The sequence below is a fragment of the Brettanomyces nanus genome, chromosome 3 (genome assembly GCF_011074865.1).
Source record: "Brettanomyces nanus chromosome 3, complete sequence".
Taxonomy (NCBI): Eukaryota; Fungi; Ascomycota; class Pichiomycetes; order Pichiales; family Pichiaceae; genus Brettanomyces; species Brettanomyces nanus.
Genome location: NC_052376.1, coordinates 42,647 through 68,272, shown reverse-complemented (window position 1 = coordinate 68,272; position 25,626 = coordinate 42,647). Strand labels below are relative to the sequence as shown.

At 42.5% G+C, this 25,626-nt stretch overlaps 9 protein-coding genes across 9 annotated transcripts; 6 read left to right on the top strand and 3 right to left on the bottom strand.

Moving 5' to 3' along the window:
• Positions 1 to 1,004: 1,004 nt before the first annotated feature.
• On the bottom strand, positions 1,005 to 7,442 carry FOA43_002669 (uncharacterized protein; the record flags this gene model as incomplete). The annotated part of the gene is made up of 1 exon (XM_038922954.1): positions 1,005 to 7,442. The coding sequence occupies one exon, from the start codon at positions 7,440 to 7,442 to the stop codon at positions 1,005 to 1,007; it is 6,438 nt and encodes a 2,145-aa protein (XP_038778882.1).
• A 253-nt stretch (positions 7,443 to 7,695) lies between these two features.
• FOA43_002668 (uncharacterized protein) lies at positions 7,696 to 11,226 on the top strand (the record flags this gene model as incomplete). Its single annotated transcript, XM_038922953.1, has 1 exon — positions 7,696 to 11,226. The coding sequence occupies one exon, from the start codon at positions 7,696 to 7,698 to the stop codon at positions 11,224 to 11,226; it is 3,531 nt and encodes a 1,176-aa protein (XP_038778881.1).
• A 32-nt stretch (positions 11,227 to 11,258) lies between these two features.
• ADE13 (adenylosuccinase ade13) lies at positions 11,259 to 12,874 on the top strand (the record flags this gene model as incomplete). Its single annotated transcript, XM_038922952.1, has 2 exons — positions 11,259 to 11,264; positions 11,417 to 12,874. 2 exons carry the CDS (start codon positions 11,259 to 11,261, stop codon positions 12,872 to 12,874), a joined length of 1,464 nt encoding a protein of 487 aa, XP_038778880.1.
• Positions 12,875 to 14,046: 1,172 nt separating this feature from the next.
• Positions 14,047 to 17,589, top strand: FOA43_002666 (uncharacterized protein; the record flags this gene model as incomplete). Its single annotated transcript, XM_038922951.1, has 1 exon — positions 14,047 to 17,589. One exon carries the CDS (start codon positions 14,047 to 14,049, stop codon positions 17,587 to 17,589), a length of 3,543 nt encoding a protein of 1,180 aa, XP_038778879.1.
• Positions 17,590 to 17,789: 200 nt separating this feature from the next.
• On the top strand, positions 17,790 to 18,242 carry FOA43_002665 (uncharacterized protein; the record flags this gene model as incomplete). The annotated part of the gene is made up of 1 exon (XM_038922950.1): positions 17,790 to 18,242. One exon carries the CDS (start codon positions 17,790 to 17,792, stop codon positions 18,240 to 18,242), a length of 453 nt encoding a protein of 150 aa, XP_038778878.1.
• A 294-nt stretch (positions 18,243 to 18,536) lies between these two features.
• Positions 18,537 to 20,147, top strand: FOA43_002664 (uncharacterized protein; the record flags this gene model as incomplete). Its single annotated transcript, XM_038922949.1, has 2 exons — positions 18,537 to 18,540; positions 18,574 to 20,147. 2 exons carry the CDS (start codon positions 18,537 to 18,539, stop codon positions 20,145 to 20,147), a joined length of 1,578 nt encoding a protein of 525 aa, XP_038778877.1.
• A 60-nt stretch (positions 20,148 to 20,207) lies between these two features.
• FOA43_002663 (uncharacterized protein) lies at positions 20,208 to 20,605 on the bottom strand (the record flags this gene model as incomplete). The annotated part of the gene is made up of 2 exons (XM_038922948.1): positions 20,208 to 20,507; positions 20,561 to 20,605. 2 exons carry the CDS (start codon positions 20,603 to 20,605, stop codon positions 20,208 to 20,210), a joined length of 345 nt encoding a protein of 114 aa, XP_038778876.1.
• Positions 20,606 to 21,817: 1,212 nt separating this feature from the next.
• On the top strand, positions 21,818 to 23,572 carry ATG22 (Autophagy protein 22; the record flags this gene model as incomplete). The annotated part of the gene is made up of 1 exon (XM_038922947.1): positions 21,818 to 23,572. One exon carries the CDS (start codon positions 21,818 to 21,820, stop codon positions 23,570 to 23,572), a length of 1,755 nt encoding a protein of 584 aa, XP_038778875.1.
• A 50-nt stretch (positions 23,573 to 23,622) lies between these two features.
• FOA43_002661 (uncharacterized protein) lies at positions 23,623 to 25,377 on the bottom strand (the record flags this gene model as incomplete). Its single annotated transcript, XM_038922946.1, has 1 exon — positions 23,623 to 25,377. One exon carries the CDS (start codon positions 25,375 to 25,377, stop codon positions 23,623 to 23,625), a length of 1,755 nt encoding a protein of 584 aa, XP_038778874.1.
• Between the last annotated feature and the right edge of the window lie 249 nt (positions 25,378 to 25,626).

Genomic DNA, 25,626 nt, shown 5'->3' with positions numbered 1-25,626 from the left:
ACCCGATTTTTATTGGCTTATTTGAATTCACCTCCAACTTCTTTGCTGGAGTTCTTCTCAGTTTTGTATTGCATCATGGCACCTCCAGAAAATCCTTTTCATTCAATTCCAGACTCACTCGACTCATAATGCCCATGGGATCGTTAAGATTCCTTGTGAAGATATTGAATTTATCGGCCACTTCTTTGTGCTCTATAGCTACCGTGGCGTCCATTCAGGCATTGGAACCGCTGCTCGTCGTGTTGTCCTACACCTTGTATTATAGAGTCGCTTTCTCTTTGACCACATATATCTCCCTAATTCCATTGATCTCTGGCGTTATTATTATAGTCGTATCACAGTCACCCAATGAAACCCTCGAAAAGGAGCAGACTTCCAATTCGAGTAATTTCTTCTTTCAAGGACTTCTACTTGCTTTTAGTTCTGTTTGTGTTCTTGCTGTCAAGTCCATCTGTGGGAAAAACCTCTTCAGTTTGAAGCCCCAAAATGATGGCTCGAAAGTCGACTTTGGCTCTTTAGCTTTAGCAAGTGCTGATGAGTTCATTGATACCGGTGATATGGAGAAACAGCCAGTCCTTAAGAAAGATTCTTCCGAGTACGCCTCTTCTGAGCAGCCCGGCAAGCTCAACGTTCTTATTTACTGCTCCCTTTTCGGTATGGTCTACTCTTTCCCTATTTTTTTCGTCTACGAGTTTTCCAACCTTCTAAATGCCACACAGACCGGTCAGATCGTGCCGTGGACACTACTGATTTTAGCTTCGGTCTCCTGTTTTATCCAAGCTTTACTTGCATTCCAAGTAATAACCATACTTCCTACAGTAAGCTTTTCGGTCGCAAACATGATGAAGCGAATCATCATCATCACCATTAGCATGCTCGTTACTGCAAACTCACTATCGCTCATGGAGATCCTAGGCATTCTTCAGATTGGTGTGGGGTTATACTCCTACAATCGTTATGGCTCCACCAAGAGAAACAATAAATAGCATTAATACATTTCCCACTTATCCCCAAATTAGTAACTTTCCGTCATCCGTTCCAGCCAATAACTGACCTCGTCCAACCTTATTACCTTCTCCATCCAATGCAATTCCTAGCTTCAACTTAAGAGCAGTAATCTTATTCTCGGTCCCGAGTTCTCCTATTTTAGCCAAATTCCATGTTTTTTCCAACATTAGCTGATAAATTAACACCGTTCCATCTTCAAATCCAACCGCCACTATGGCAACGTGCATCCATGGGCTATTGTTCACTTTGCATCCAAACGGCAAGTTAAACTCAGAGAATTCGACCACGATAGCGCCCTTTTTCAGCAGCACTTGGCTAATCAAATCCCCATTAATAGTGAACAACTTGAGATAGTTTTCTCCGTCCACCGTAGCTATATATCCATATTCTTCTGAAATGTTCACCAAATTCTCATTTCCATTGCCAATATCCCTAATCTTCTCACAATCAGCCAAATTCCATAGCATTGCTTCTCCGTTATCACTGAGAGTGAGTAAAACTCCATTATAATGTGACACCTTAATATCCTTAATAGCATCAGAATGACTCCTCATAACGTCCATACTCTGAAGTCTGAGACAATTTGGATTGGCCAAACCTGAATACATTCTGGTCTGTTGAATGGAAGACCTCTGGGAATTTGTGATGCTACTCAAAGTATCAGCAGTCAACTTGTACAGAATTAAAGATCCATCCTCAAAGCCGACCACAAATAGGTTATCGCTACCTATAAGTTCAAATTTGGTGATTCGATCTTGACTTAACTGCTCGAAAACTAGACTCTCATTCAGAATCAAGTTGCACGACGAGTACTTACGTATAGTCAACTTACCATTGGAACGGACATCAGCGCTCAAAGTCTTCCATTCCTTGTGCTCCAAATCAAACACTATCTCATCAACAGCACCCTTAAGGGTATGTCTACCACGACTTACCGGGAACCCAACCAACGAGTTCACATCGAATGAAAATTTTGCCAACAGTGTCCATCTTTTCGGATGAGGTTTGCTGAATATCTGAAGAGGTGTTTGGCCAAAGTTATGGATTGTAGAAATAACCACAGCCTTCTCCCGTTCATCAGCAACCGCTTCCAAGTCTATGGCACCAGCATAGCTTAAATGATGAAATACATTCAAAGAAAGAACAGCTTCCTCTCCTCTTTGCTTGTATCCAAAGACAAGATCAATCCATTCCGGAAGATGCTGAGACACATAATCAGACTCCAAAGCCTGCCTCATCTTTTCAACAAATATTTTAGGATCATTATGCGCCCAGGGAGGCAAAATAACATCATTCACAGCAGTTCCATCCTGAAGATCACCAAAATCAAAGTTGTTGCAGTTCACCAAAAACTCTGGTAAGTAATAAAACTCCGGAATGAGCTCTCTGACATCTGAAGTATTGTCACAAGAAGCACTCTTCCAGGTTTTTGCTAAAGAATAAAAAAGCCTGTCCGCATGGTCAAATTTACCTCCTTGTAAGATTAAATACGATCTTACAAATGGCTCCATACGGATTAAATACGAAGCGACCACCATGGCAGAAGAATAGTGTGTTCCATAGTGTGCTGGAGGAACATCGGGAGCCATTTCTGCAGAGGCTTCGTATCGTTCTTTGAACTTGCCTGCACGCTTACTAGCCTGGGCACCCATGGGTTTTGATAAATCCCTGAAAGAGGACGGGTCGTCGAGGTTTAACTCGTCAGATTCGTAATCAGCAATCACGAACGGGAACACCGGGTACTGCGTCAAGTCATTGAAAGTCCGTCCAGCCATAGTATTAATAAGCATAAGATAGTAAAAATTGGAGAGTTCTCCATGCTTCCATTTCTTGGTAATCCTCGAAAAGCTTACATTGGCTGAAGGCGGCACACCGGTATTAATGAACGTATTGAAAAGAATTGAGCTTAACTTACCGTTATCACGGCGATTCACAAATGTGATCTTCTGCTTGGAAGCCAATTTCATGGCTTCCTCCAAATCCTCATCGGTATATTTGGCAGTTATCTTTGACGATAACTGACCTAACAACAAGTTTCGACGAGACTTAGTACCGCAGGTGATAAGAACAGAGCTACCATCGGCAAAGAACAGCTCTGCGGCTACATCTCTCAGTAAGAACTTCCTTTTTGAAATAGACACAAGACGATCCAGTCTCCAGCTTCTTGTTCTATGCAATTTGTCTCGTTTTGTAGGTTCTATATTGTGAGTGGCCGAGCTGAAAGTTGCATTATTAGGATCATTCTTGGCTATAAGTTGCACATAGGGATCACGTACAGACTTAGGTGCATCGTCAATATCCACTATATTGCCGTCATCTGTATGGAAGTAATTCTCAATCAGGTACAAGTGTGTCAGACCGATAATAACAATCATTTCAAAGGTCTCTAAGCCAAGAATCTGTGTCACATTAGAGATTTGTACAATCTTGTCATGAACATACAAGCTTCTTACAACCTTTCGGTTTTTATCTTCTAACGAAGTTTCCAAATCCACCTGCTCCGAAACGAATTCGTAACTTGCAGTATCAGTATCAGACTCAATACCTAAGAGAGCATTCTCTGATTCATCCAGTGTGATGGTATCTGCGCCTCTGGGCAACACTGTCGATTCCAAAGTCGGTTCACGTAGTATCTTCCTTCTCATTCTGAACCTTCCTTCAGTGGAATCCAAATATAATTTGAACTTTATGTCATCCACTGGAATTTTTGAACAAATTCTATCGTACGTACTAATATAGTATGAAAGATCATCATTATCGTCTTGAATGTGCCTGTTAAACTTGTGGAGTTCTGCTTCCGTTATGGCCTTCGAAATCGACTCAAGATTCCATCTTTTGAGATGTTGAACATGTATTTTGAGTCGATAGTTTGCTATAAGCTCTTTAATAAACTCTGATTTGAGTTTAGAGGCCTTAGCTTGCCTTGAGGCCGTCAATGCTTCGTTGAATTTGCCATTTAGCATATTCTTCAAGTCCATTTCAGAGCAGAGATAAACCTTCAGCTCCAGATCGTTCAAAGAGACGGACTCTTTGAAAGAGAGCGCAAACTTTTTGGACAGTTCAGGCAAGTCCCCACCGTTCATGACAATCATTCTCAGACAGTTTGCAGCAAGACTAGAAATTTCCTCATCATCAACCAGCAAATTCTTGAAGAGCAACGAGAGAAGAAAAATCACTCCTTGTTCTTCCTCCTCTAAGCCTTCAGATATAACTTTTCCATACAACATGAAGTTGGAGAAACAGAATTTGATGTGAGACAATCTGGAGAAAGGCTCCTTAATTTCCTCTTCGGTGCATCTAGTAAAGAATCTCAAATAGGAACGAGCAAAAGCGGCTCTACAGATTTTGAAAGTTGAATCAGACCTCGCTGGGTACTCTGTTCGATCAGCCTCAAAAAGAATTGATCCCACAACATCAAGACTTTGTAGAAAATCATTGTCATCAAATATGAAATCCGATCCTGTTCCGAAGTAATCAGACATTATCCGAAAAAAGCAAGAAGCCGCAATAGTATCCTTAATGAACGATTGTTCCGTCTGTTGAAAGCTATGAATGTGCTCAAAAACGCGTGGCATGACCGTTAAAGAGAACAATGCAGGATCACGTGAACAAAACTTCCATAGATACTTCTTATCATTAGCGCTTGAAGAAGAAGGATCAAATAGTTTTCCAATGAAGATCGACCCAGAGAACTCGGAATACCGATGGTAGAAGCTAGAGAACTCGTCTATATGATCTAGGCTGTATAAACTAAGAACAATCAACAAGAATTCAGAAGTCCAATTCATATCATCCTTGATAAACACGCGAAGGGCAGGGATCTCATTAAATGATATGGTTAATACCTGATAATACAACTCAAGCGAGCTTAGCGCATCCAAGACGGTGTCGTCGAGCAGAGAAAATTTATCATCATCGATGAGATCCTGAACCTCGTTAATGGAAGTTTCTAGCAATCCATTAATCACCGAAAGGAAACCGGGCATAATAAGAGATAGCTCGGCAGGATCTTCGCAAAGCCTTTTGAGAAAATTCACAGTACCAAAGTCCACGGAGAGCTTTTCTAGAGAATATGAGACACCAAAAGAGCCAGCAAAGAGAATAGTAATTAGATCGTCATCTCGCCATTTCAGGGAAAGAGATTTACGAAGCATTACCAGCCCACCACTATCATTAAAAGCCCTGCGCGCTCTTGGACCAAGTATACTCAGTACTCTAATTAAGAGCTGTAGGGCCATTTTAACCACGCCTTCTTCACCAGAATCCAGTAAAATCATAAGCCATTTTGCGTTAATAGACTTCAAAACCTTTCTAAAATTGCCTGGTGTCATAATGTCAACTGGATCGCAAACTAGAGATACAATAATGTCCAATATAGAGGCGCCACACTTTTTGTCAAGATCTGAACTGATATCTGAATCCTTAGCCTGAAGTGCATATACCACGTATAAAGACATAGCCCTAATAACGCTGGGTGTAGGGTTCAGCCTCACTAGGATCAACAATGAGTTGCAAAGTATTGGCAACAAATCCTCATCAACAAGTCTATATTTTAACGCTTGAATAACTCTCTTGACAATTTTCATGTCACCGAGTTTCTTAAGATTGTAAGAGTGATATTTGCTTCCTTCTCCAAACATAGAAAGCTGGAAAAGAACAAACTTGAAAGTATCCTTACTCTTGGGGTCAATTTGACAGTCAATAGTTTGCTGTGGTTGCCATATTTCGAAATCGGCAATAAGGGAGCAATAAGCTAGGCCATTAGCAATGATTGAGTCAGCGGGGGAATCTTCGTTATAACCAATAAACTTTAAAATAACCATGAGGACCTCCATTTGGATGAGAGATTTTTTTGTCTTAAGCAACGTTGCCAAGACATCATAACCAGATTTGGATCCGAACTCTGCTAAAGATCTTGAATCGGTCTCTAAGACATGGAATAGGAGTTCAAGCGACTTTACTAGTTGGTCAGTAGTGGTAGATTCGGCAATAAGCCTAAGCACAATGCCAAATCCTCCTACAGAAAAAAGACGGTTGATTAAGGAATAAGGGTTCCAGTAAAGAACATCTCCATCCTCTGGACGAGTAATAAAAACCGGTTGAGGCCGTTCAGTGCGCAATATGCTGGTTTGAATATTGATTTTTATACCCCGATCGCTTCGTTCCACGTTCGAGCAGTGGAAATTCAATACGAGATCACGTGGATCAACGATTATATTAGACACAAAAGGATCAAAATCCTTTTTGGATCTTCCATCTGTTTCCAAATATTCACGAAGCTTGAGTTTGATAGTCATGACGGATTTTGGATCCAACAGTGAAGCTAGATGAGTGTCCTGGTAAGTGCCGGCATAGTTGGGACCTAAACTGTGAGCCAATAGGATCCAATTTCTCGACTGAATTCCATTGATGACAATCAAGTTAGCTAATTCTGGAATGACGTTAGTGGCATTGCTAGAGCTGGAAACTGAGAGAGTGAGATTCAAGTTAGAGGGTACGTGGCTTCCAAACAAGGATTTTGATGTGGAAAGATGCAGAAAGATTGGAACAACGGTTCTAGACTGTATGAATTCTCCATCAATGTATAGATCTACCACGGAAGACTTCTTGCTGTCGCAACGATGAAGTAAACAGACATTATACAGATTTCCGAGCTCGAAAGAGAACGACTCGAAGGCATATGAAGTGTCCTTACACTGTATTACGAGTTTAGAATCCTCAATAGAATAGCGAATAATGGAACAGTTGTCTTCATTGGATATCTCCATTAGAGTAAACGGGTCAATTTCCGGATGATCGACGTTGTGGAAGCCTGAATGCAATTGGAACCGCGTGGACAAAGTGAAACCTTTACGAACATCATGAAAATGCAAATTCCGGAAGTGAAGGGAAGATGTGTTCGTAAGGATGAGAGATTTGAATGATGTTGGGTATAGATGGAAGCAGTTGTAAAGAAGATCAAGGGCATAGTCATCAGTGAGACTAGCCTTGTATATCTGTGCCAATTGGGTATAAGAGAGTCCCAATTCAGTCAATGAATAAAATATCTGAGTTAACGAATTGCGTAGCAATGAGGAAAAATGATCGCTCAAGATCTGATCAAGAAGAAACTGTATCAATTCAGAAGAAAAGACCCTTATCTTATTGATTGGAGAAGCATTAAGAATGCTTGAAATGAATGAGAAGATGAAGTTCGATAGATCACAGTCGCAATCAGAAACAGAACTTAATACGGAACCAAGGATTCTTAATATGCTTTGAGATTGATGGGTTCGAAACAAAAGCAAATCATGACAACTTTGGATAAAATCAAAGATAAAGTTGGGGTCATTGGCCATCAACTTCCAATTGTGAAGGAACACAAAGACTTCGGATTGTTCACTATAATCAGGAAGTTGTAAGCATCCAAATAATGCATCGATTGCATCCGACATCAAGAAATGTCACAGATAGAAGTGGAAAAGGGCTGCAAATAAACGAGATGTAATCAGATTAGTACTATCTTACGATTGAAAGACCCGATCTATCTTAAGACTATCTGTCGTCTGTTGGTACACGACATTCGCGGAGTCAATGAAAAGTTGAAGGAAAAAGAAAAATTTTTGGCTCGAGAGGGAGGAAAACTGAGAGCTGAGAATAATCCCTGGTTGTACATAAAGACAAAGGCAAGAGAGGAGTAGTGTTAACATGTCAGAGAGCTCTGATACCACGGAGGCCTACGAAGAAGCCAAAGAAACGCAGGATAATACGGACTCCAATGGGGAGCCGGGTCTGGAGTCTAATGTGGAGCCCAATGTGGAGCCCAATGTGGAATCTGCTTATAATATATTACAGCAACGTCGTGTAGAGGCGAGAAAGATTGAATCTGAGGAATCGCAGAAGACTAAGGAGGGTGATAAATTGTGTGCTGTTCCCAAGGGATGGCTGGAGAGATTTTTCAGTGAGTCATTTGACGAGTCTGCGCAGGATATTGATAATGAATTGGGGCGTTTATCATCCAGAGGCATCTTGGATGAGACTGGCGTGGTACTAACAAAAGATTTTGATTTTATTTCAAGAAAACTGTTTGATCTACTATGCCAATGGTACGGATGGAAAGATGGGGATCCAGTGGTGGAAAGAGAAGCATATTTCAACGCTGAAAAGGCACAGATGGACGTCGAGACTTGGCCCTTATACATAATTCTCCACGTTCTTACTGCCAATGCGTCTCAAGTCAATCGATTCAGTAGTGTAGACGCTACACCATTTTTAGTTTCGAGCCACAGCACTGCCAAGCACTTGAAGGAAACTGTGGAGAGAACATACGACGTGGATCGTCGGGCCAAAACGAGAATATGGCAGATTGCCGTGAAGGATGGCTACAACTTTCCTTCAGTGGTGCTCCCGAGCTTTGAAGAGACCATTACCGAAAGTATGCTAATACATACTGGCGGCAAATATGGCCTTCGAACGTTGGAAGAGAGTAAGGTTCGCTCGGGGCACATTTTGATGGAGTTGCAACAGCCTGACGGATCTTATCTCATGGATACTGCATCCGAATTGATGCTCGATGACGGTTTGGTAGGTTTAAACAACTTGGGGAACACCTGTTACCTGAATTCGGCATTGCAATGTCTTGTTCATATCCCTGAACTGACTTACTATTTTCTCTACGACTACTACAAGAAGGAAATTAACAAGGAGAATCCGTTAGGCAGTCAGGGTAAGATGGCCGAAGCTTACGGGACGCTTGCCAAACACTTGTTTGATAGAAGGCTGATCGGTCAACAGACTTCTTTTGCACCTCGTGATTTCAGGTATACTATAGGATTTTTCAACTCAATCTTTTCGGACTATAGACAGCAGGATTCACAGGAATTCATCGCATTTTTGCTTGATGGGTTGCACGAGGATCTCAATAGGGTGATACAGAAGCCGTATGTGGAGAAACCAGAGCTTCCACAGGGGAAGGTTGAGGATCAAGAGGAGATTAGAAAGCTTGCAAGACAATGCTGGTTAGCTCATAAGAAGAGAAACAATTCTGTGGTGATTGACTTGTTCGTTGGTCAATATAAATCGACCTTAGTCTGCCCCGAGTGTGGATATGTCAGTATCACATTTGATCCTTACAACGATCTCACACTTCCCCTTCCTATCACTCGAAAGTGGAATCACAAGGTGAAGATATTATTTCAAGAGGGTAGACCGAAGCTGTTCGAGGTGGATTTGCCGAGATCTGCCACTTTTTATGATCTGAAAGCTTACGTTTCGAGAGCCATTGATGTTCCAATGAATGAGATCATCTGTTTGGAAGTATTTCAATCACAGGTTTATAAAAACTATGAGGACAAGGATTCAGATACTCGTTATTTGCCCATTTCAGATCTTATCAGCAAAGGTGACGATATATGGTTCTATCAGGTATGTCACGAGCCAGGCGATTTGGTGGTTCCTGTGTTTAGCACCGTTCTTGGAGGCCCTTTGCTGAAAAATAAAGTATTCGGCATTCCATTTTTCATCACGTTGAATGAAAAGGAAAGAAATTCATACGGTGCCATAAGAGAGAAGTTGGAAAAACGGTATACACAATTATCCACGTATCAGTACTTTGAGAAGGTGAGGTCACAATCGAAAGGTGAATATTCTTTGGACGACTTTGATAAGCTTGATGATATCTTGAAGAAGGAACTTGAAGAGTACGATGAAGAGGATGATTTGGCTTCTATTATTTCATCGGCTAATCCTGAACTTCCTGGTGATTGTGCATTTCACGTGAAGCTGTTAGGCGGCGGTCCTAAAGTGAGGACCAGGAGAAGTTTTGGAAGCAGATACGGGCACCACGTAGGATATCATAGCTTTGCATTTGGTCAGCAGGCCAGATGCAAGGAAATAGGGAAAGATGAGGACGACGAAGACGATGGCGAAGGTGACGATGATAATTTATGGATTCCTGAGACTAATGGAAATTTTGATGGTCTGCAAGATTTGTTGGACAAGCTTGATCCTTTGAAGGCTGCATTATATACTTATCATGCAATTGATGATAAAGATGAAACTGAGAAAGGAGAGGAAGGAGAGGAAGGAGAGGAAGTCGAAGAAGAAGATGAGCTCATGAGAAGAGACCAAGATGGTGAAGAGGATTCGGATGCAATGGACGAAGAAGCAGAGGAAGAAGAAGAAGAAACAGGAGAAACAGCAGAGGTGATCGAGGTCGACGGAAACGATAAAGATATGGCTATTTCTGACAGTTCTTCTGGATCCAATGTGACAGAAGAAGTGAAGTATATCTCTTTAGTAGAAGATAAAATGGCATTAGTTTGTCAGTGGGAGCCAGAACTTTTCGATGTGTTTTTCACTGGACTTGAAGATGAAGAAGATGGAGGACGTGAGACATGGACTCATCCTCCAATACTTCATAACGCCGAACTTGAAGACAACCGGAAAGAGGCTGCTTTGAAACGCAAAAAGACAATCGACTTAGACGACTGTCTCGATATGTTTTCAAGGCCGGAGGTTTTAGGTGAACGGGATTTATGGTACTGTCCCTATTGTAAGGGGCATCGACAGGCTACCAAGAAAATCGAGATTTGGTCAGTTCCAGATATTCTTACAATTCATTTGAAGCGGTTTGAATCGAGCCGGAGCTTCAGTGATAAGATAGATGCTGTTGTAGAGTTTCCTATCGAAGGCTTGGATCTATCTAAGTACGTGACAGATGGAGAAGCACATGATGATCTCTTATATGACTTGTTTGCTGTGGATAATCACTTTGGGGGTATGGGAGGTGGACATTACACAGCATATGTGAAGAATTTTGTGGATGATAAATGGTATTATTATGATGACTCCCGGGTGACGGTTGCAAACCCAGTTGACTCTATTCGAGGAAGTGCCTACTTATTATTTTACCGTAAAAGAACGAGTGGACCAGTTGGAGGAGAATATTTCAGGAAGATGGAGGAAGAGATCAGTCAAAAACGAGCCGAACGGGATGAGAAATTGAAGGAACTTAGCAAAATGGAGGAATTATTAGGAGATGAAGATGGAGAGAGGGAAGACACGAGCGAATATGGAAGCAGTGGAAGTGATATAGATGGTACGGTTAAAAGAAGGAAGAAGATGGGAGCTATAATGATGGGACGATCATCATCAGATAACGTAAACTCGCCATTAAGTGACAGAGAAGAAGTTATGAGCACAGTCAGCTCGACTGCGAATGCACCGGATATCGAGTAGGTGCGGGTAATAATAGCTAATGATATAGAATAATGATAGTAATGAGTATAGATAGACTGGTCGCTGCGTCGCGAAGAAGTCAGCAATTTTATCTAATTCCAAGTCAGGTGGGGAAGCAGTACAAACAAAAGTATTTAAGTAGCAGGCTCTGTCTCGTCTTTTTAGAGTTGTTCTAGTTTAATTGACCAAGAAAAGGATGACATCTGACAACGACATCTATTTGACGCCGCTTTCTTCACGGTATGCCTCGAAGGAGATGTCCCAGATCTTCTCAATGAGAAATAGATACTCTACATGGAGAAAGCTCTGGTACAACTTGGCCAAGGCCGAGCAATTAATGGGCCTTGACGTGATCACAGACGAAGCTCTCGAGCAAATGTCTCAGCATTTTATCATCACTGATGAGGAGATTGATGCTGCTAAGAAAGAAGAGGCCCGTGTGAGACATGATGTAATGGCCCACGTGCACGTATTTGGAGAGACGTGTCCTGCTGCCGCCGGTATTATTCATTTAGGTGCTACTTCATGCTTTGTCACTGATAACGCTGACCTAATTTTCCTCAGAGATGCTTATGACTTGCTTATTGAAAAGCTAGTCAACGTCATTGATCGTTTGGCCAAGTTTGCATTCGAGTACAAGGATATGCCAACGTTAGGATGGACGCATTTTCAACCTGCACAATTGACTACGGTGGGGAAAAGAGCATGCCTTTGGTTACAGGAGTTGCTTTGGGACTTGAGAAACTTCCAGAGAGCCAGGGATGATATTGGATTACGTGGTGCCAAAGGAACTACGGGAACGCAGGCGTCGTTTCTGTCATTGTTCCACGGCGATGATGCCAAAGTGGAAGCTATGGACAAAAAAGTGGTGGAATTGTTGGGTTTCAAGCATGCCTATCCTGTAACAGGTCAAACATATTCGAGGAAGATCGACATCGATGTTTTACATCCTTTGGCCTCTCTTGGTGCTACCTGCCATAAGATGGCTACAGATATCCGACTATTGGCCCATATGAAGGAGATGGAGGAGCCATTCGAGAAGTCGCAGATTGGATCATCAGCAATGGCTTACAAGAGAAATCCAATGAGATGCGAGCGAGTTTGCTCTCTGTCGAGACACTTGAGTGCTCTATTTCAAGATGCTTTTAATACGGCTTCTGTTCAGTGGTTTGAGAGAACGTTGGATGACAGTGCCATTCGTCGTATCTCCTTGCCTGAGGCCTTTCTTACTGCAGATATTTTGTTGAGCACGTTGATAAACATTACTTCAGGATTGGTTGTTTATCCAAAGGTTATTGAGAAGAGAATTAGGTCTGAGATACCATTCATGGCTACGGAAAATATTATTATGGCTATGGTGGAGAAGGGCGAATCTAGACAGGAGTGTCATGAACAAGTCCGTGTTCTTTCTCAACAGGCATCAGCAGTTGTGAAGCAAGAGGGAGGAGAGAACGATTTGATAGAGAGGATTAAAAGGACGGACTATTTCAAGCCTATCTGGGGGGATTTAGAGAAGTTGTTAGATCCAACTACGTTTATTGGACGTGCACCAAGGCAGGTTGAGAAATTCGTTGGAGAGGATGTTAAGGAAGCATTGAGTCCGTACAGACAGCTGATTAACAGCGAAGAGGTCAAGTTGGCCGTTTGAGAAGTTTATTTACATTCCAATATATATCAATCAATTAGTTGAAAGATCCCGGAGATTTGTAAGGAGTGGAAATTGGAAAAAAGAAAAAATGATCGGTCAACGAGAGATTTACTGATGTCGTGGTGAAAAATCTGGGGTAGAAGGAAGAGGCCGGGGAGGATTTTCATTCAAAGCGGTAAGCGGTAAAGCGGTAAAGCGGTAAAGCGGTAAGAGCCTTAGAAGCAGCAGAAGCAGCAGAAGAAGCAGAAGAAGCAGAATCCGAGGAAGTGAGCTCCTTTGAAGCCACAGAAAGTTATAATCATGGATGATCATAGATAATCATAGATAATCAAAGATAACTCTTGCTTAGCCATTCTGCAGTGATCGCATACATCACGTGACGTTTGAAAAAGGTTCTGCATGCATTTTCGCATGTTTTTTCTGCTTGCTTTTAAAGCCTTACTTACATTATCAGATCGCCGGGATTTTGAAAAAAGTAAATGAATCGGAAGCGAAAATAAAAAATGCCACGCAATGGTGGCGGATGTAATTGAAAAGAGTCAAAACAGCAATGGCAGGGATAATTGATTATCGAACTGGATTTAGAAGTAGGATTCTGTACTGTACATCGAATTGCGTAAGACGATTAGAACAATCGATTGGAAAATTTTTTCTGTCGATTGTGGTAAAAAGAGTCATTATTAAAGTTTGCAAAGGTCATCAAGCCGCAACACGTAATTTTTTGTGCAGGAGATGGCAGAAATAAAAAAGGTCCCGGGGAGAGATGGGCAGTGGTGGCTTGTTCCCTGGTAGAGAGTGATACGGAGTGGGAGAGTTTGTGCAGCCTGGTAGAGGCGGGGGAGCCAGATATGCTAGACCACCGTGTACAGGGAGTCTACGGGAATTTTGGAAGGCTAGCGGCAATTTGTCTCGGTGGCAGTGCACGGTCAAAAGATTAATTAGTAGACAGTCCTCCGGTAGGACCGGTACGCGCAGTACCCTTCGGTATTCAAATGACCCAATGCCTCCTCCCGGAGCAAAAAGAAATGTCAAACAAATAAAAAATACCCCAGAAATACTTTTCTCATAGTAAATGTATACATATATATGAGGATGTGTCGATATAAAAATTCCAGCAACAATCACATTGTATCGTTATTTCCAAGTTCTGTTGTTCTGGTATTTGGTACATCATGTCTGTTTCAGAGTATCCTTCTCTCAAGAAGCTCAGAAATGAATCTGTGATCTTGCCCAATGCCAACAAAATCCTTGTGGCTAACAGAGGTGAGATTCCTATCCGTATATTTAGAAGTGCCCATGAATTGAGTATGCATACGGTGGCTGTCTACTCTTACGAGGATAGATTGTCGATGCATCGCTTCAAGGCTGATGAGGCTTATCAAATTGGTAAGAAGGGCCAATATTCTCCTGTTCAGGCCTATTTGCAGATGGATGAGATCATCAAGATTGCTAAAGAGCATGGTGTTTCTATGATTCATCCTGGTTATGGCTTTCTTTCCGAGAACGCACAATTTGCCGCCAAGGTTGAGGCTGCCGGACTCATTTGGGTCGGTCCTTCTGCCAAGGTGATTGATGACCTTGGTGACAAGGTTAGTGCCCGTATTCTTGCTGCTAAGTGCGGTGTTCCAACTGTTCCCGGTACTCCGGGCCCTGTTGATGACATCAGTCAGGCAAAGGAGTTTGTGAAACAATATGGCTACCCTGTTATTATTAAGGCTGCCTTTGGGGGTGGTGGAAGAGGTATGAGGGTGGTTAAAGAAGGTGATGATATTGCAGATGCTTTCCACAGAGCCTCCTCTGAGGCTAAGTCTGCCTTTGGTAATGGTACCTGTTTCTTGGAGAGATTCCTTGACCATCCAAAGCATATTGAAGTTCAACTTTTGGCAGATAATTATGGTAATACCGTCCATTTGTTTGAGAGAGACTGCTCGGTGCAGAGACGTCACCAGAAGGTGGTGGAGATGGCTCCTTCCAAGACGTTACCTGATGAGGTGAGAAATGCGATTCTTGCCGATGCTGTCAAATTGGCTAAGGTTGCCAACTACAGAAATGCCGGTACAGCCGAGTTTCTTGTTGATAGGAAGGGCAACCATTATTTCATCGAGGTCAATCCTCGTGTCCAGGTCGAGCATACCATTAGTGAGGAGATCACTGGAGTTGACATTGTTTCCGCTCAGATTCAAATTGCTGCTGGTGCTTCTTTGGAGAAGTTGGGTCTATTGCAGGACAAGATTACTACTCGTGGCTTTGCCATTCAATGTCGTATAACTACCGAGGACCCTGCAAAGAATTTTCAGCCTGATACAGGTAAAATCGACGTCTACAGGTCAGCTGGTGGTAACGGTATCCGTCTTGACGGTGGTAACGGGTTTGCTGGCTCTGTTATTTCGCCTCATTACGATTCATTGTTGGTCAAATGTACCGCTCATGCCTCCAACTTTGAGGTCACCAGAAGAAAGATGGTGAGAGCTCTTATTGAGTTCCGTATTCGTGGTGTTAAGACAAACATTCCTTTCCTCATTGCTTTGCTTACGCATCCTGTGTTCAAGTCCGGTGATTGTTGGACCACTTTCATCGATGATACTCCTTCGTTGTTTGACATGATCTCTTCAAGAAACAGAGCCCAAAAATTGTTAGCTTATATGGGAGAGTTGTGTGTCAATGGTTCCACTATTAAAGGGCAAGTTGGTGTTCCACGCTTGCAAACTGATGCCAAGGTTCCTGATTTCCATGATCCAAAAACGGGTGAGCTTGTTGATGTTTCTACTCCTGTCCCATCTGGATGGCGTAACGTTCTTCTTGAAGAAGGACCGGAAGCTTTTGCTAAAAAGGTCAGATCCCATAAAGGTTCTCTTATCATGGATACCACTTGGAGAGATGCTCATCAGTCTTTGTTGGCTACTCGTGTCCGTACCATTGATATCCTCAATATTGCTCCAACCACGGCTCATGCATTTTCCGGTGCGTTCGCCCTTGAATGTTGGGGTGGTGCCACTTTCGATGTCGCTATGAGATTCCTCCACGAGGACCCATGGGACAGATTAAGGAAGATGCGTGCTGCTGTGCCAAATATCCCATTCCAGATGTTACTTCGTGGTGCCAACGGTGTTGCTTACTCTTCTTTACCTGACAATGCCATCGATCACTTTGTTAAGCAGGCCAAAGACAATGGTGTTGATATTTTCCGTGTCTTTGATGCTTTGAATGATTTGGAGCAATTGAAAGTTGGTGTTGATGCTGTTAAGAAGGCGGGTGGTGTCGTTGAGGCCACTGTTTGTTATTCTGGTGACATGTTGCAGCCCGGAAAGAAGTACAACTTGAATTATTACTTGGAGACTGTTGGTAAAATTGTCGAGATGGGTACACATTTCCTTGGAATCAAGGATATGGCTGGTACTATGAAACCGGCTGCCGCCAGGTTACTCATTGGCGCTATCAGAAAAGCTTATCCAGACTTGCCAATTCATCTTCACACGCACGACTCTGCAGGTACAGGTGTTTCCACCTATGTTGCTGCTGCAGATGCTGGTGTTGATGTTGTTGACTGTGCCATTAATTCTATGTCTGGTTTGACTTCTCAGCCATCTTTGTCTGCATTCATTGCAGCTGTTGATGGTTCGTTCGAGCCAGGCATTCCAGAATCTGCCGCTCGTGAATTGGACGCTTACTGGGCCGAGATGCGTTTACTTTATTCGTGCTTCGGTACGGACTTAAAGGGTCCAGATCCAGAGGTTTACCAGACGGAAATCCCAGGTGGTCAATTGACCAACTTGGTCTTCCAGGCTCAACAGGTTGGATTGGGCGAGCAGTGGGCTGAGACCAAGAAGGCCTACGTTGCTGCCAACCAATTGCTTGGCGATATTGTCAAGGTGACTCCAACTTCCAAGGTGGTTGGAGACTTGGCTCAGTTTATGGTTTCCAACAAGTTGTCTTCCAAGGATGTTGAGAAATTGGCTTCAGAGTTGGACTTCCCAGACTCTGTGCTAGACTTTTTCGAGGGATTGATGGGCACACCATATGGAGGATTCCCAGAACCATTGAGAACCAATGTCATTAAAGGTAAGAGAAGAAAGCTTACACATAGACCAGGTTTGGAGCTGGAACCATTCGACCTACAAAGAGTCAGAAATGACTTGCGTGCACGATTTGGCCCAGATATCACTGAGTGTGATGTCGCCTCTTACAACATGTATCCACGTGTTTATGAGGACTTCAAGGCAGTTCAAGAGAAGTATGATGACTTGTCAGTGTTACCAACCAGAGCTTTCCTTGCTGCACCAAAGATCGGTGAGGAAATTCAGGTTAACATTGAGCAGGGAAAGACGTTGATTCTTAAAGTTGCAGCCATTGGTAACTTGAATGAGGAGACTGGTACTCGCGAGGTTTACTTTGAATTGAACGGTGAGATGAGAAAAGTCTCCGTTGATGATAAAAACGCCTCTGTCGATAAGGTTACCAAGGCCAAAGCTGATGCACACAACCCTAACGAGATTGGTTCTCCAATGGCCGGTGTTATCGTCGAGGTTAAGACGCATACAGGTGCCGATGTTAAGAAGGGCGACCCATTGTGTGTTTTAAGCGCCATGAAGATGGAGATGGTGATTAGTGCCCCAATTACCGGTAGGGTGGCGGACGTCTTGATTGAAAAGAACGAGAACGTTGACGGTGGTGACTTGTTGGTGAAGTTGACTCAACCTGAAGAGAAGAAGGATTGAATCGAACTATACAAGGATTAAATATTTTTGTAATGATGATCTCAGGAGATCACCATGTTGAATATAATTTGTTTTGAGAAGTACAATCCGTTCTACAGTAGATGAAAGGTGATGACGTCTGTATGTAGATTTTTCAGGTTCTCAGATTCAAAATTTTCCCCTACCAGCTGAACCTCTGCTTCTCAGATATCAGGCTAATCATGTCAGAATCGTTATACATAAATGAGCAGCAACCAAGTAATGATCACTTGGATACCGATTTCCGAGTGTTGGTTTTGATACAGAATAAAGAGACTAGTACAACGAAGAATGACGGAAAGAATACTACTACAGATATCAGCGTAGAGCAGGCAGATATGAAGGGGAAATTGTTGGAAGGAATACATACATTTACTGGTATTAACAAGTTTTTCGATGAATTTGATCGCAAAATAGCGTATCCAAATGAAGGTTCGTTGAAGTATGACGTTGGATCGGATGGATTTATAGTGATAGTGGTAGAGAGGGATCAGTTAAGGAAAGAGGTTGGGGACTTTATTGATGACTATTTGAAAAATGTCACCAAGGAGAGTTCTGAAAATGGGGACGCTGATAATGACGAAGAAAGTGAAGACGATCTGTCTTTATTACCCGCCAAGAGACCAAGAAAATAGAGTCAATCTTCTATATAACAATAAAGCCTTAATCCTAAGCATAGTTGATTCACTTATAAATTTCATCGCGAGAATTAAAGCCTTTGTCTTGACTTTCTTCTTCTCCTCAGTACAGCCATGTCATCAGAATCCATTCCTACCTTTTCCAATGCGGCCAACATATATGGAGAAGAAGTTTCCCACATATATCGTTCGCCATCGCTGCGACCGGCATCTGAGGAAAGTTCCAAGGCCGACTCAAATAGCTCTTTCATTCCTTACGCGAACACATCAAAGACGCATAATGTCCACCATATGAGTCTCAATGACCATAAGGGTCTCCCAAAACAAGATAGGCCGCGATTTTTGTTACTCGTATTACTCTACATGATTCAGGGAATTCCCATAGGCTTGGCATTTGGTTCTGTACCCTTCTTACTCAAGTCTGCTGGCCTCTCGTACTCTCAAGTGGGTATCTTCACTCTAGCTACATATCCCTATTCATTGAAACTACTTTGGTCACCGATAGTGGATTCTCTGTTTTCTAAGAAGATGGGTCGTCGCCGATCGTGGATTCTTCCAATTCAGGCTCTCTCTGGAGTTTGTTTACTCGTTATGGGTCGCAGTATCGACCATTTAATGGATTCCGATTCATTGGCAAATAATTTGATCAAGTTAACGTGCTGGTTCTTTCTACTTATCTTTTTTTGTGCTACCCAGGATATTGCCGTTGATGGTTGGGCTCTCACTATTCTATCTAGAGGTGCACTAAGCTATGCTTCCACTGCTCAAACTGTGGGTATAAACCTGGGTTATTTCCTCAGTTTCTCCATCTTTCTAGCCTTCAACTCACCCGATTTTGTGAATGAGTACATTCGGTCGACACCAAATGATAATGGAGTGATTTCATTGGGTCAATATATGACCCTTGCTGGTGTCTTCTACTTGATAATTACTATTATTATTGCTTTGTTTGTACCTGAAGACCCTCCTTTTATTAAGAATGCTGCCTCTGCTGCTTCTTCAAGTGCCATAGAGTTGAATAATATGGGTGATGGAAATTCAGATTCCCCAGATTCCTCTCAGTATAACTCTTCTGCTGCCGTTGTGGACTCGCCGGTGGAGGTCTATCATCGAATGCTCAGCGTGGTAAAGCTATCCAACGTTAAAACATTCATCCTACTGCTTTTGGTCTGTAAAATAGCTTTCCAGGCCAACGAAGGTGCCACAGACTTAAAGCTTCTTGATAAGGGTTTTGCCAGAGAGGATCTTGCCATTACTGTCTTGATAGATTTTCCCTTTGAGCTTATCTTTGGATATTACGTGGCGCGGTGGTCGTCTGGATCTCGTCCCTTACAACCGTGGCTTTTTGGTTACTTGGGAAGAATCGTGGCTGCTATATTTGGTCAGGTGCTTGTCTGGTACTTCCCTGAATCCGGTAAGATTGGCTCATTCTATTTTATATGCGTCATTTGCCAGCATCTCCTCAGCTCATTCATGTCTACCATCCAGTTTGTCTCGCTCAGTGCTTTCCACACAATAATTGCTGATCCAGCAATTGGAGGTACCTATATGACAACCCTCAATACGTTGAGTAACTTGGGAGGACAATGGCCTAAGACTATAGTTCTCTTCCTTATTGACAAATTTTCCGAAGCCAGATGTGTGCCAGAGAAACCAGAAGGACAATTGAATCCTTTTGCGACTGATGACTTCTATAACTGTTATTCAGCAGATATGAAAAAAAAATGCTTGGCCAGTGGAGGCCTTTGTAAAATGGAAAAGGACGGTTATTACATTACGAACTTTCTTTGCATAGCAATTGGAATTATATTGTACTATGGCTGGATCAGACGGACAGCAATAAGATTGGAGGGTCTGCCTGTTGGAGCTTGGCGAACGAAGAAAGGGGTGCTACCATTATAAAGAGTATAGAGATCTATTTAGTAGAGATAACATGCATATACGGTTATATGATCATTTGGGTTAATTCGTTGCTGGTTGAACCTGTTCACTGTGATCGCCGTGATCTTCACTCTTCCATCTTTTGACCATATCGTTATAGATGACCGAGCTGACTTCAAACTTAGAAATCTGTCTTCTAAACTCCTTTGACTTGAGCAGCGTTAGTACATGTAAGCAATCCGGATAGACCAACTGTTCAGCATATTCTGGTTGTCTCCAATATTCAAGATATTCCAAATAATTAAGGAATTCAGGGTCTTCTAGATGGCCAGTCTGAGCCAAATACGTAAGATACTGCATGTTAGCTAGCGATTGAACGAACTGATTGGTTAGTAAGTTAAAGGGTGAGATCTGCAATTATATATTGTACTCACTTCTAGTTCAATTTCCCATCTTGTGGGGAGTTCATCAGAGGACATCCAAGTACGGAGGAAGTAAGTAGTGAGTGAAGTTGAAAGACTAAGATAAAAATGTTCGATAGATTTACCCCATAGATTTACCCGGTGGGTTTTGGCCGCTTAATTTACCGCGCATCTTCAACGTCACCCATAAGACTTCCCTGCTCTTCCAAGGACCCTTGTTTCTTGTCACTACTCATCTGTTATGTCCCATCCCATCACTATTCACTTAACTTACTTGGGTAAGCGTCTTGACCGACTCTCGGCCAAAACCGGCTTGGATAAGCTCCAGATTTTGGTCATGGCAAGCTATCCACTTACGTTATTACTAGGACAGCTGGTCTCCTTAACGTCACCGGAAGAAACCGCTGCCAACTACTTCACCACCAAGAGGAACATTTTTAACATGATTTTCGTCAAGAATGGATGGCTATGGACCTCTGTTCTCTACGCCCTTTTGTTAGTCAACGTATTCTTGGACCCTAAGAAGGCCCAAAACGCCCTCATTATAGCGTCTGTGAAAAAGTACCTGATAGCCACTGTTTGCTGGTATTTCTACAGCCAGTGGTTCTTTGGTCTTCCGATAATGGACAAAGTCTTCTTACTCACCGGTGGTTCTTGCTCTAATATTCCTGAAACCATCACCTCTGGAAGTGGGACAGATTTCCATTCTATGGATCTCGATCCAAATCTTTATTGGTCCAATCAGATATCCTCAAGGCAATGCCGATCTCTTCGGGGAAAATGGTATGGGGGTCATGATCCCTCCGGCCATGTGTTCATATTGACTCTAAGCTCTTCTGTGCTTCTTTCTGAACTCTTCACCTTCTATAAAGGTTCCGAATTGGTAGCCAGGTTCGACAAGTTTTGTCATCACGTGAAAACCCAGTTTCAACAGGGTAATCACCTCGACGTTTTCAGGCATCTTTTTTTAAGGAATGCCTACTTGTTTGTGGCTTCCATCGTCATATTATGGTACTGGATGCTTCTAATGACTTCTATATACTTTCATTCCGTGATAGAGAAGATCACGGGCTTACTGTTCAGCTATGCCACCATTCTTATTATATACTGGATTAGCTAAGGTGAGTGCGTCGATCGGTCGCTTTCGGTCTCTCTCACTTTCTCTTCGCGACCTCTCTGTAAATTAGAACTTGTATACTTGAATATTAGCCAATCCCCTTTTTTCTGTTCTAACTGCTCATCTCTTCTTTCCTAAGTATTCATATATTTATGCCATTGGATCTTCCTCTAGAAGAGGATGCCGACGCAGATACCTCTTTCGATGTCACAAGCCAAACTCCTCTTGTCTCTTCCTACAATAAGTCTCACAATAACAATAATCCTGATGCCATAGAGTCATCTCCTTCATCTCCTTTCACTTCCAAACTTGAGATTCTTGGTTGGTGTCTGTATGCCTGGGCTTCTGAACCGTTCATTGTCAGTGCAGTTGGAACATATGTCCCCATTATACTCGAGCAAATAGCACGTGACAACGGTGTTAAAAATAGTGACAAGATTAGTCCTTGTAAAGGCTCCCGAAACGAGCCTGTTCCTAGGCCACCTCCTCCCGGTTTCCAATTGACCAATAGCAACACAACAGAATCGGTCTCTTGTGTATTGCCCGTACTAAATGGCAAAATCTACATCGATACATCTTCTTATGCCTTGTACACATTTTCATTCTCTGTCTTGGTCCAGACTATATGCGTGATCTCTATGTCCGGTGCTGCCGACAGGGGGTCCCATAGAAAGTCTTTGTTAATTGGATTTGCCATTTTTGGTGCCTTAACCACCATTTGTTACTGGTTTGTGAGGCCTGATGGCTATTATATGGCCTCTTTTCTTGCTATAGTCGCTAACAGTGCCTATGGATGCGTTAGCGTGTGTGGAAACTCGTTTCTTTCCGTGCTTGTTAATAACAGTGCTGAAATCAGGCAATTAACCGAGGATTCGTCTGACAGAAGCTCTAAGTGGGGTGTTCTGTCCTCCAAAATCTCTGGCGCAGGCGCAGCATCTGGTTATGTTGCGGCTCTCATTGTTCAAGTTGGTACCATGTTTATGCTTATCCTTATCAAAAATAAAACAAATGTCTCTTCGATCATGGGACCCATTAAAACTGTTATAGGTTTTGTCGGTTTATGGTGGTTGGTTTTCCAGGTGCCTGTCTCCACCTTCTTGAAGCCTAGAGCATCGCCTGATCTTAACCTGGATAATTTACATATGCCTGCTGTTGGTGAGAGCAAATACTGGCTTAGAATGGCTCATTACAAATGGAAAGTTGTCAGAGCATACGTTCTTCAAGGCTATAAAACTCTTGTGTTGGCCTTTAAGCAGGCGTCCCAGCTTCGTGATATCAGCTTCTTTTTGCTCGGATGGTTTATTGTTTCCGACTCACTTACTACTATCAATTCTACCGCCATTTTATTTGCTAAATCTGACCTTCAGATGACCACTATCCAGCTCTCCAGAATCAGTATCCTAGCTATGATCTCTGCAGTGTGTGGATCAATCATTATTCCCAACTATATTCAACCTAGGTTTAACGTTGATGTGAAAACCATGCTCATTTTCATCATCCTATGGTCAGTTATGATCCCATTCTACGGCATTCTTGGCTTCTACTTTAAGAGATTCGGTCTACACCATAGTGAGGAAATGTATCTCCTTGCCATCTGGTATGGCTTTTCTTTAGGGGGGGTTGCCACCGTTTCGAGATCAATCTATTCGATGCTCATTCCAACTGGCCAGGAATCGGTCTTCTTTGCATTATTTAGCATTACTGATAAAGGTTCCTCCATATTGGGGCCTCTCTTGGTCGGCGTTGTGATAGATATGACACATAACATTAGGCAGTGTTTCTGGGTTTTGCTTGCTCTTTTATTGGTGTCTATACCCGTGCTCTGGTACGGTGTGGATATCAACCGGGGAATGAGGGAGGCCACTGCTTTGTCAGAAGATTCGCCGACTGAGGAGAGGAGTCCGTGACTATATAAACCTCTATTTATTTACCGCAATGTACCATTATTTTATAACATTTATTTAAACCCCCATATGTTGACCCTCCTATCGTCACCGCAACTGGCCCATTCACATCCTGCCTTTGTACCATTAGGATTAGGTCTCCAGGCAATACAGTTAATCAAAGATTTATGGCCAGCCAGAGATGTGATCAAGTTGCCGAATCTAGTATTCCAAACGTAGACCAGACCATCTTCGGATCCACTTAAAATGAGATTTCTATCAGACATGCATCCCCTAATTATGAAGTCAGATTGTTGTAAGCCGTAATATTTGTTCTGTAAGTAGGGTCTTTCGGGATCTTCAATATTCCAGAGCTGGATTTGATCTGGTTTCACGTTGATCAGTATATGCTTAGGATCCGATGGTGAATGCGTGATAGCCGTGGGCTTCTGGGTAATTTTCACTGTACTGAGAAGCTTGTAGTCTTTATCCTTTAAATTAAAGATCATTAGATTGCACGAATGTGTGACAGCGCAGAGTATATCGTTGTTGATCACGGTGAGATCATCAACTCTGTAATTAGGAGAGAAATTGTGAACCATGAATCCATCCTTGTCAAATATTCCTAGCTCTTTATCGGGAGAGCCGACAACAAAGATATTGTCCTCACCTAGGAATTCAATTGACCAGACCCTGGCATTCGAAGCAAAGAAACTTTCGTTATGTATTGTTGTGCAAGTGCCTGATTCCACATCCCATATTTTGGTATTCTGATCAAAAGACGATGTAATCAACTTAGTATCATCGTCGGACCACGAGAAATAAATGATGGAACCCTCATGACCTGTTAGTTTCTTGTACACGCTGTAATTGTCGTCCGCATCGTAGATAATAATCATCTTATCAGTAGAAGCGCTCGCAAGAAAGTGGCCAGTGTGCGAGTATTTGACGAACCAGACTTCATTTTCGTGCAGCAGTAAGCTCCGCTTTAGATGAACAGGTAAAGAGTTGAGACGTGTCTCCACAGGCAAAACTAAGCTATTGTCCCGATAAATGGGTGATACAGAAGGTAATGACAGTGTTGAAGAATCTTTGAAAGGCGGAAAATAGTATGGATTGGTAATCTGTTCATACGACAGAGCCTCGCCCATCAGTTTAACCAATCTATTGGGAGCTGGTGTGTCCGCAGATGGTACTAACTGCATAATCTCACCCAGTAAAAGCTCTCTGGATTGCTTGATGGTACAATCAGCAGGCCAGTTTAACCGCTGAAGCTTTTTCTGAAATATGCCATCAACAGATATTCCGTTAGGTTTCTCATCCATCAGTAAATCTGTCAAATCGCCGCTGAGAGACTCTTCTATATTACCTGAAAAGTCTCGAAGTACGCTGACAGCCCTTTGAACGTTGTTGGATATAAGCAAGGCTTCCAAAAAAAGATGTTTTGCGAAGCAACTCATAGCAAAAGAATATCTGCTAAGGTCGTTGGACGAAGGGTCGATCTCTGCGATGAGCCTAATCAACTCGGATTGTACCTCCAATTGGCTCAAGTTGTACCTCTTAGGACTCGTGATCATCTCTTGTAATCGACCAATGGGCCCATCAATCAATTTAACACCAGTTCTCTCGGAAATTTCATCCGCCAACTGGGAGAAAACAGGATTGCCCAGATTGTAAAAGTACTGAGATATCAACTTAAGCATCTCTTTATTGGTACCATTGGTACCGTTACCTATCGATCTGGAAAGTACAGACTGAATTGCCCTTTCAGAGGCAGAAGCTCTCGTTTCAGGTGAGTTGGTATTAACTTGCCTTCTTTTAGTGCCCATTGTCTGTTAAAAAATGTGCAAGTAGGTATGAAGACCATAGAAGGGAAGATAAAGAAGTCTACAGGGCTGTAGTTGTAACGTGGCGTAGGATATATGAAAGCGGCGCATGATATTTGAAAGTGGCGCATGCATTGGTGCTTCACATTTTTTTCTTAAGGCCAACGTGTCTTGAATAAGCGTGGCGAAAAATGCAAAAAATGAGAGGGAGCATCTATTTTGGTGGTTCGCAGTATACTTTTGTTCTTTCTT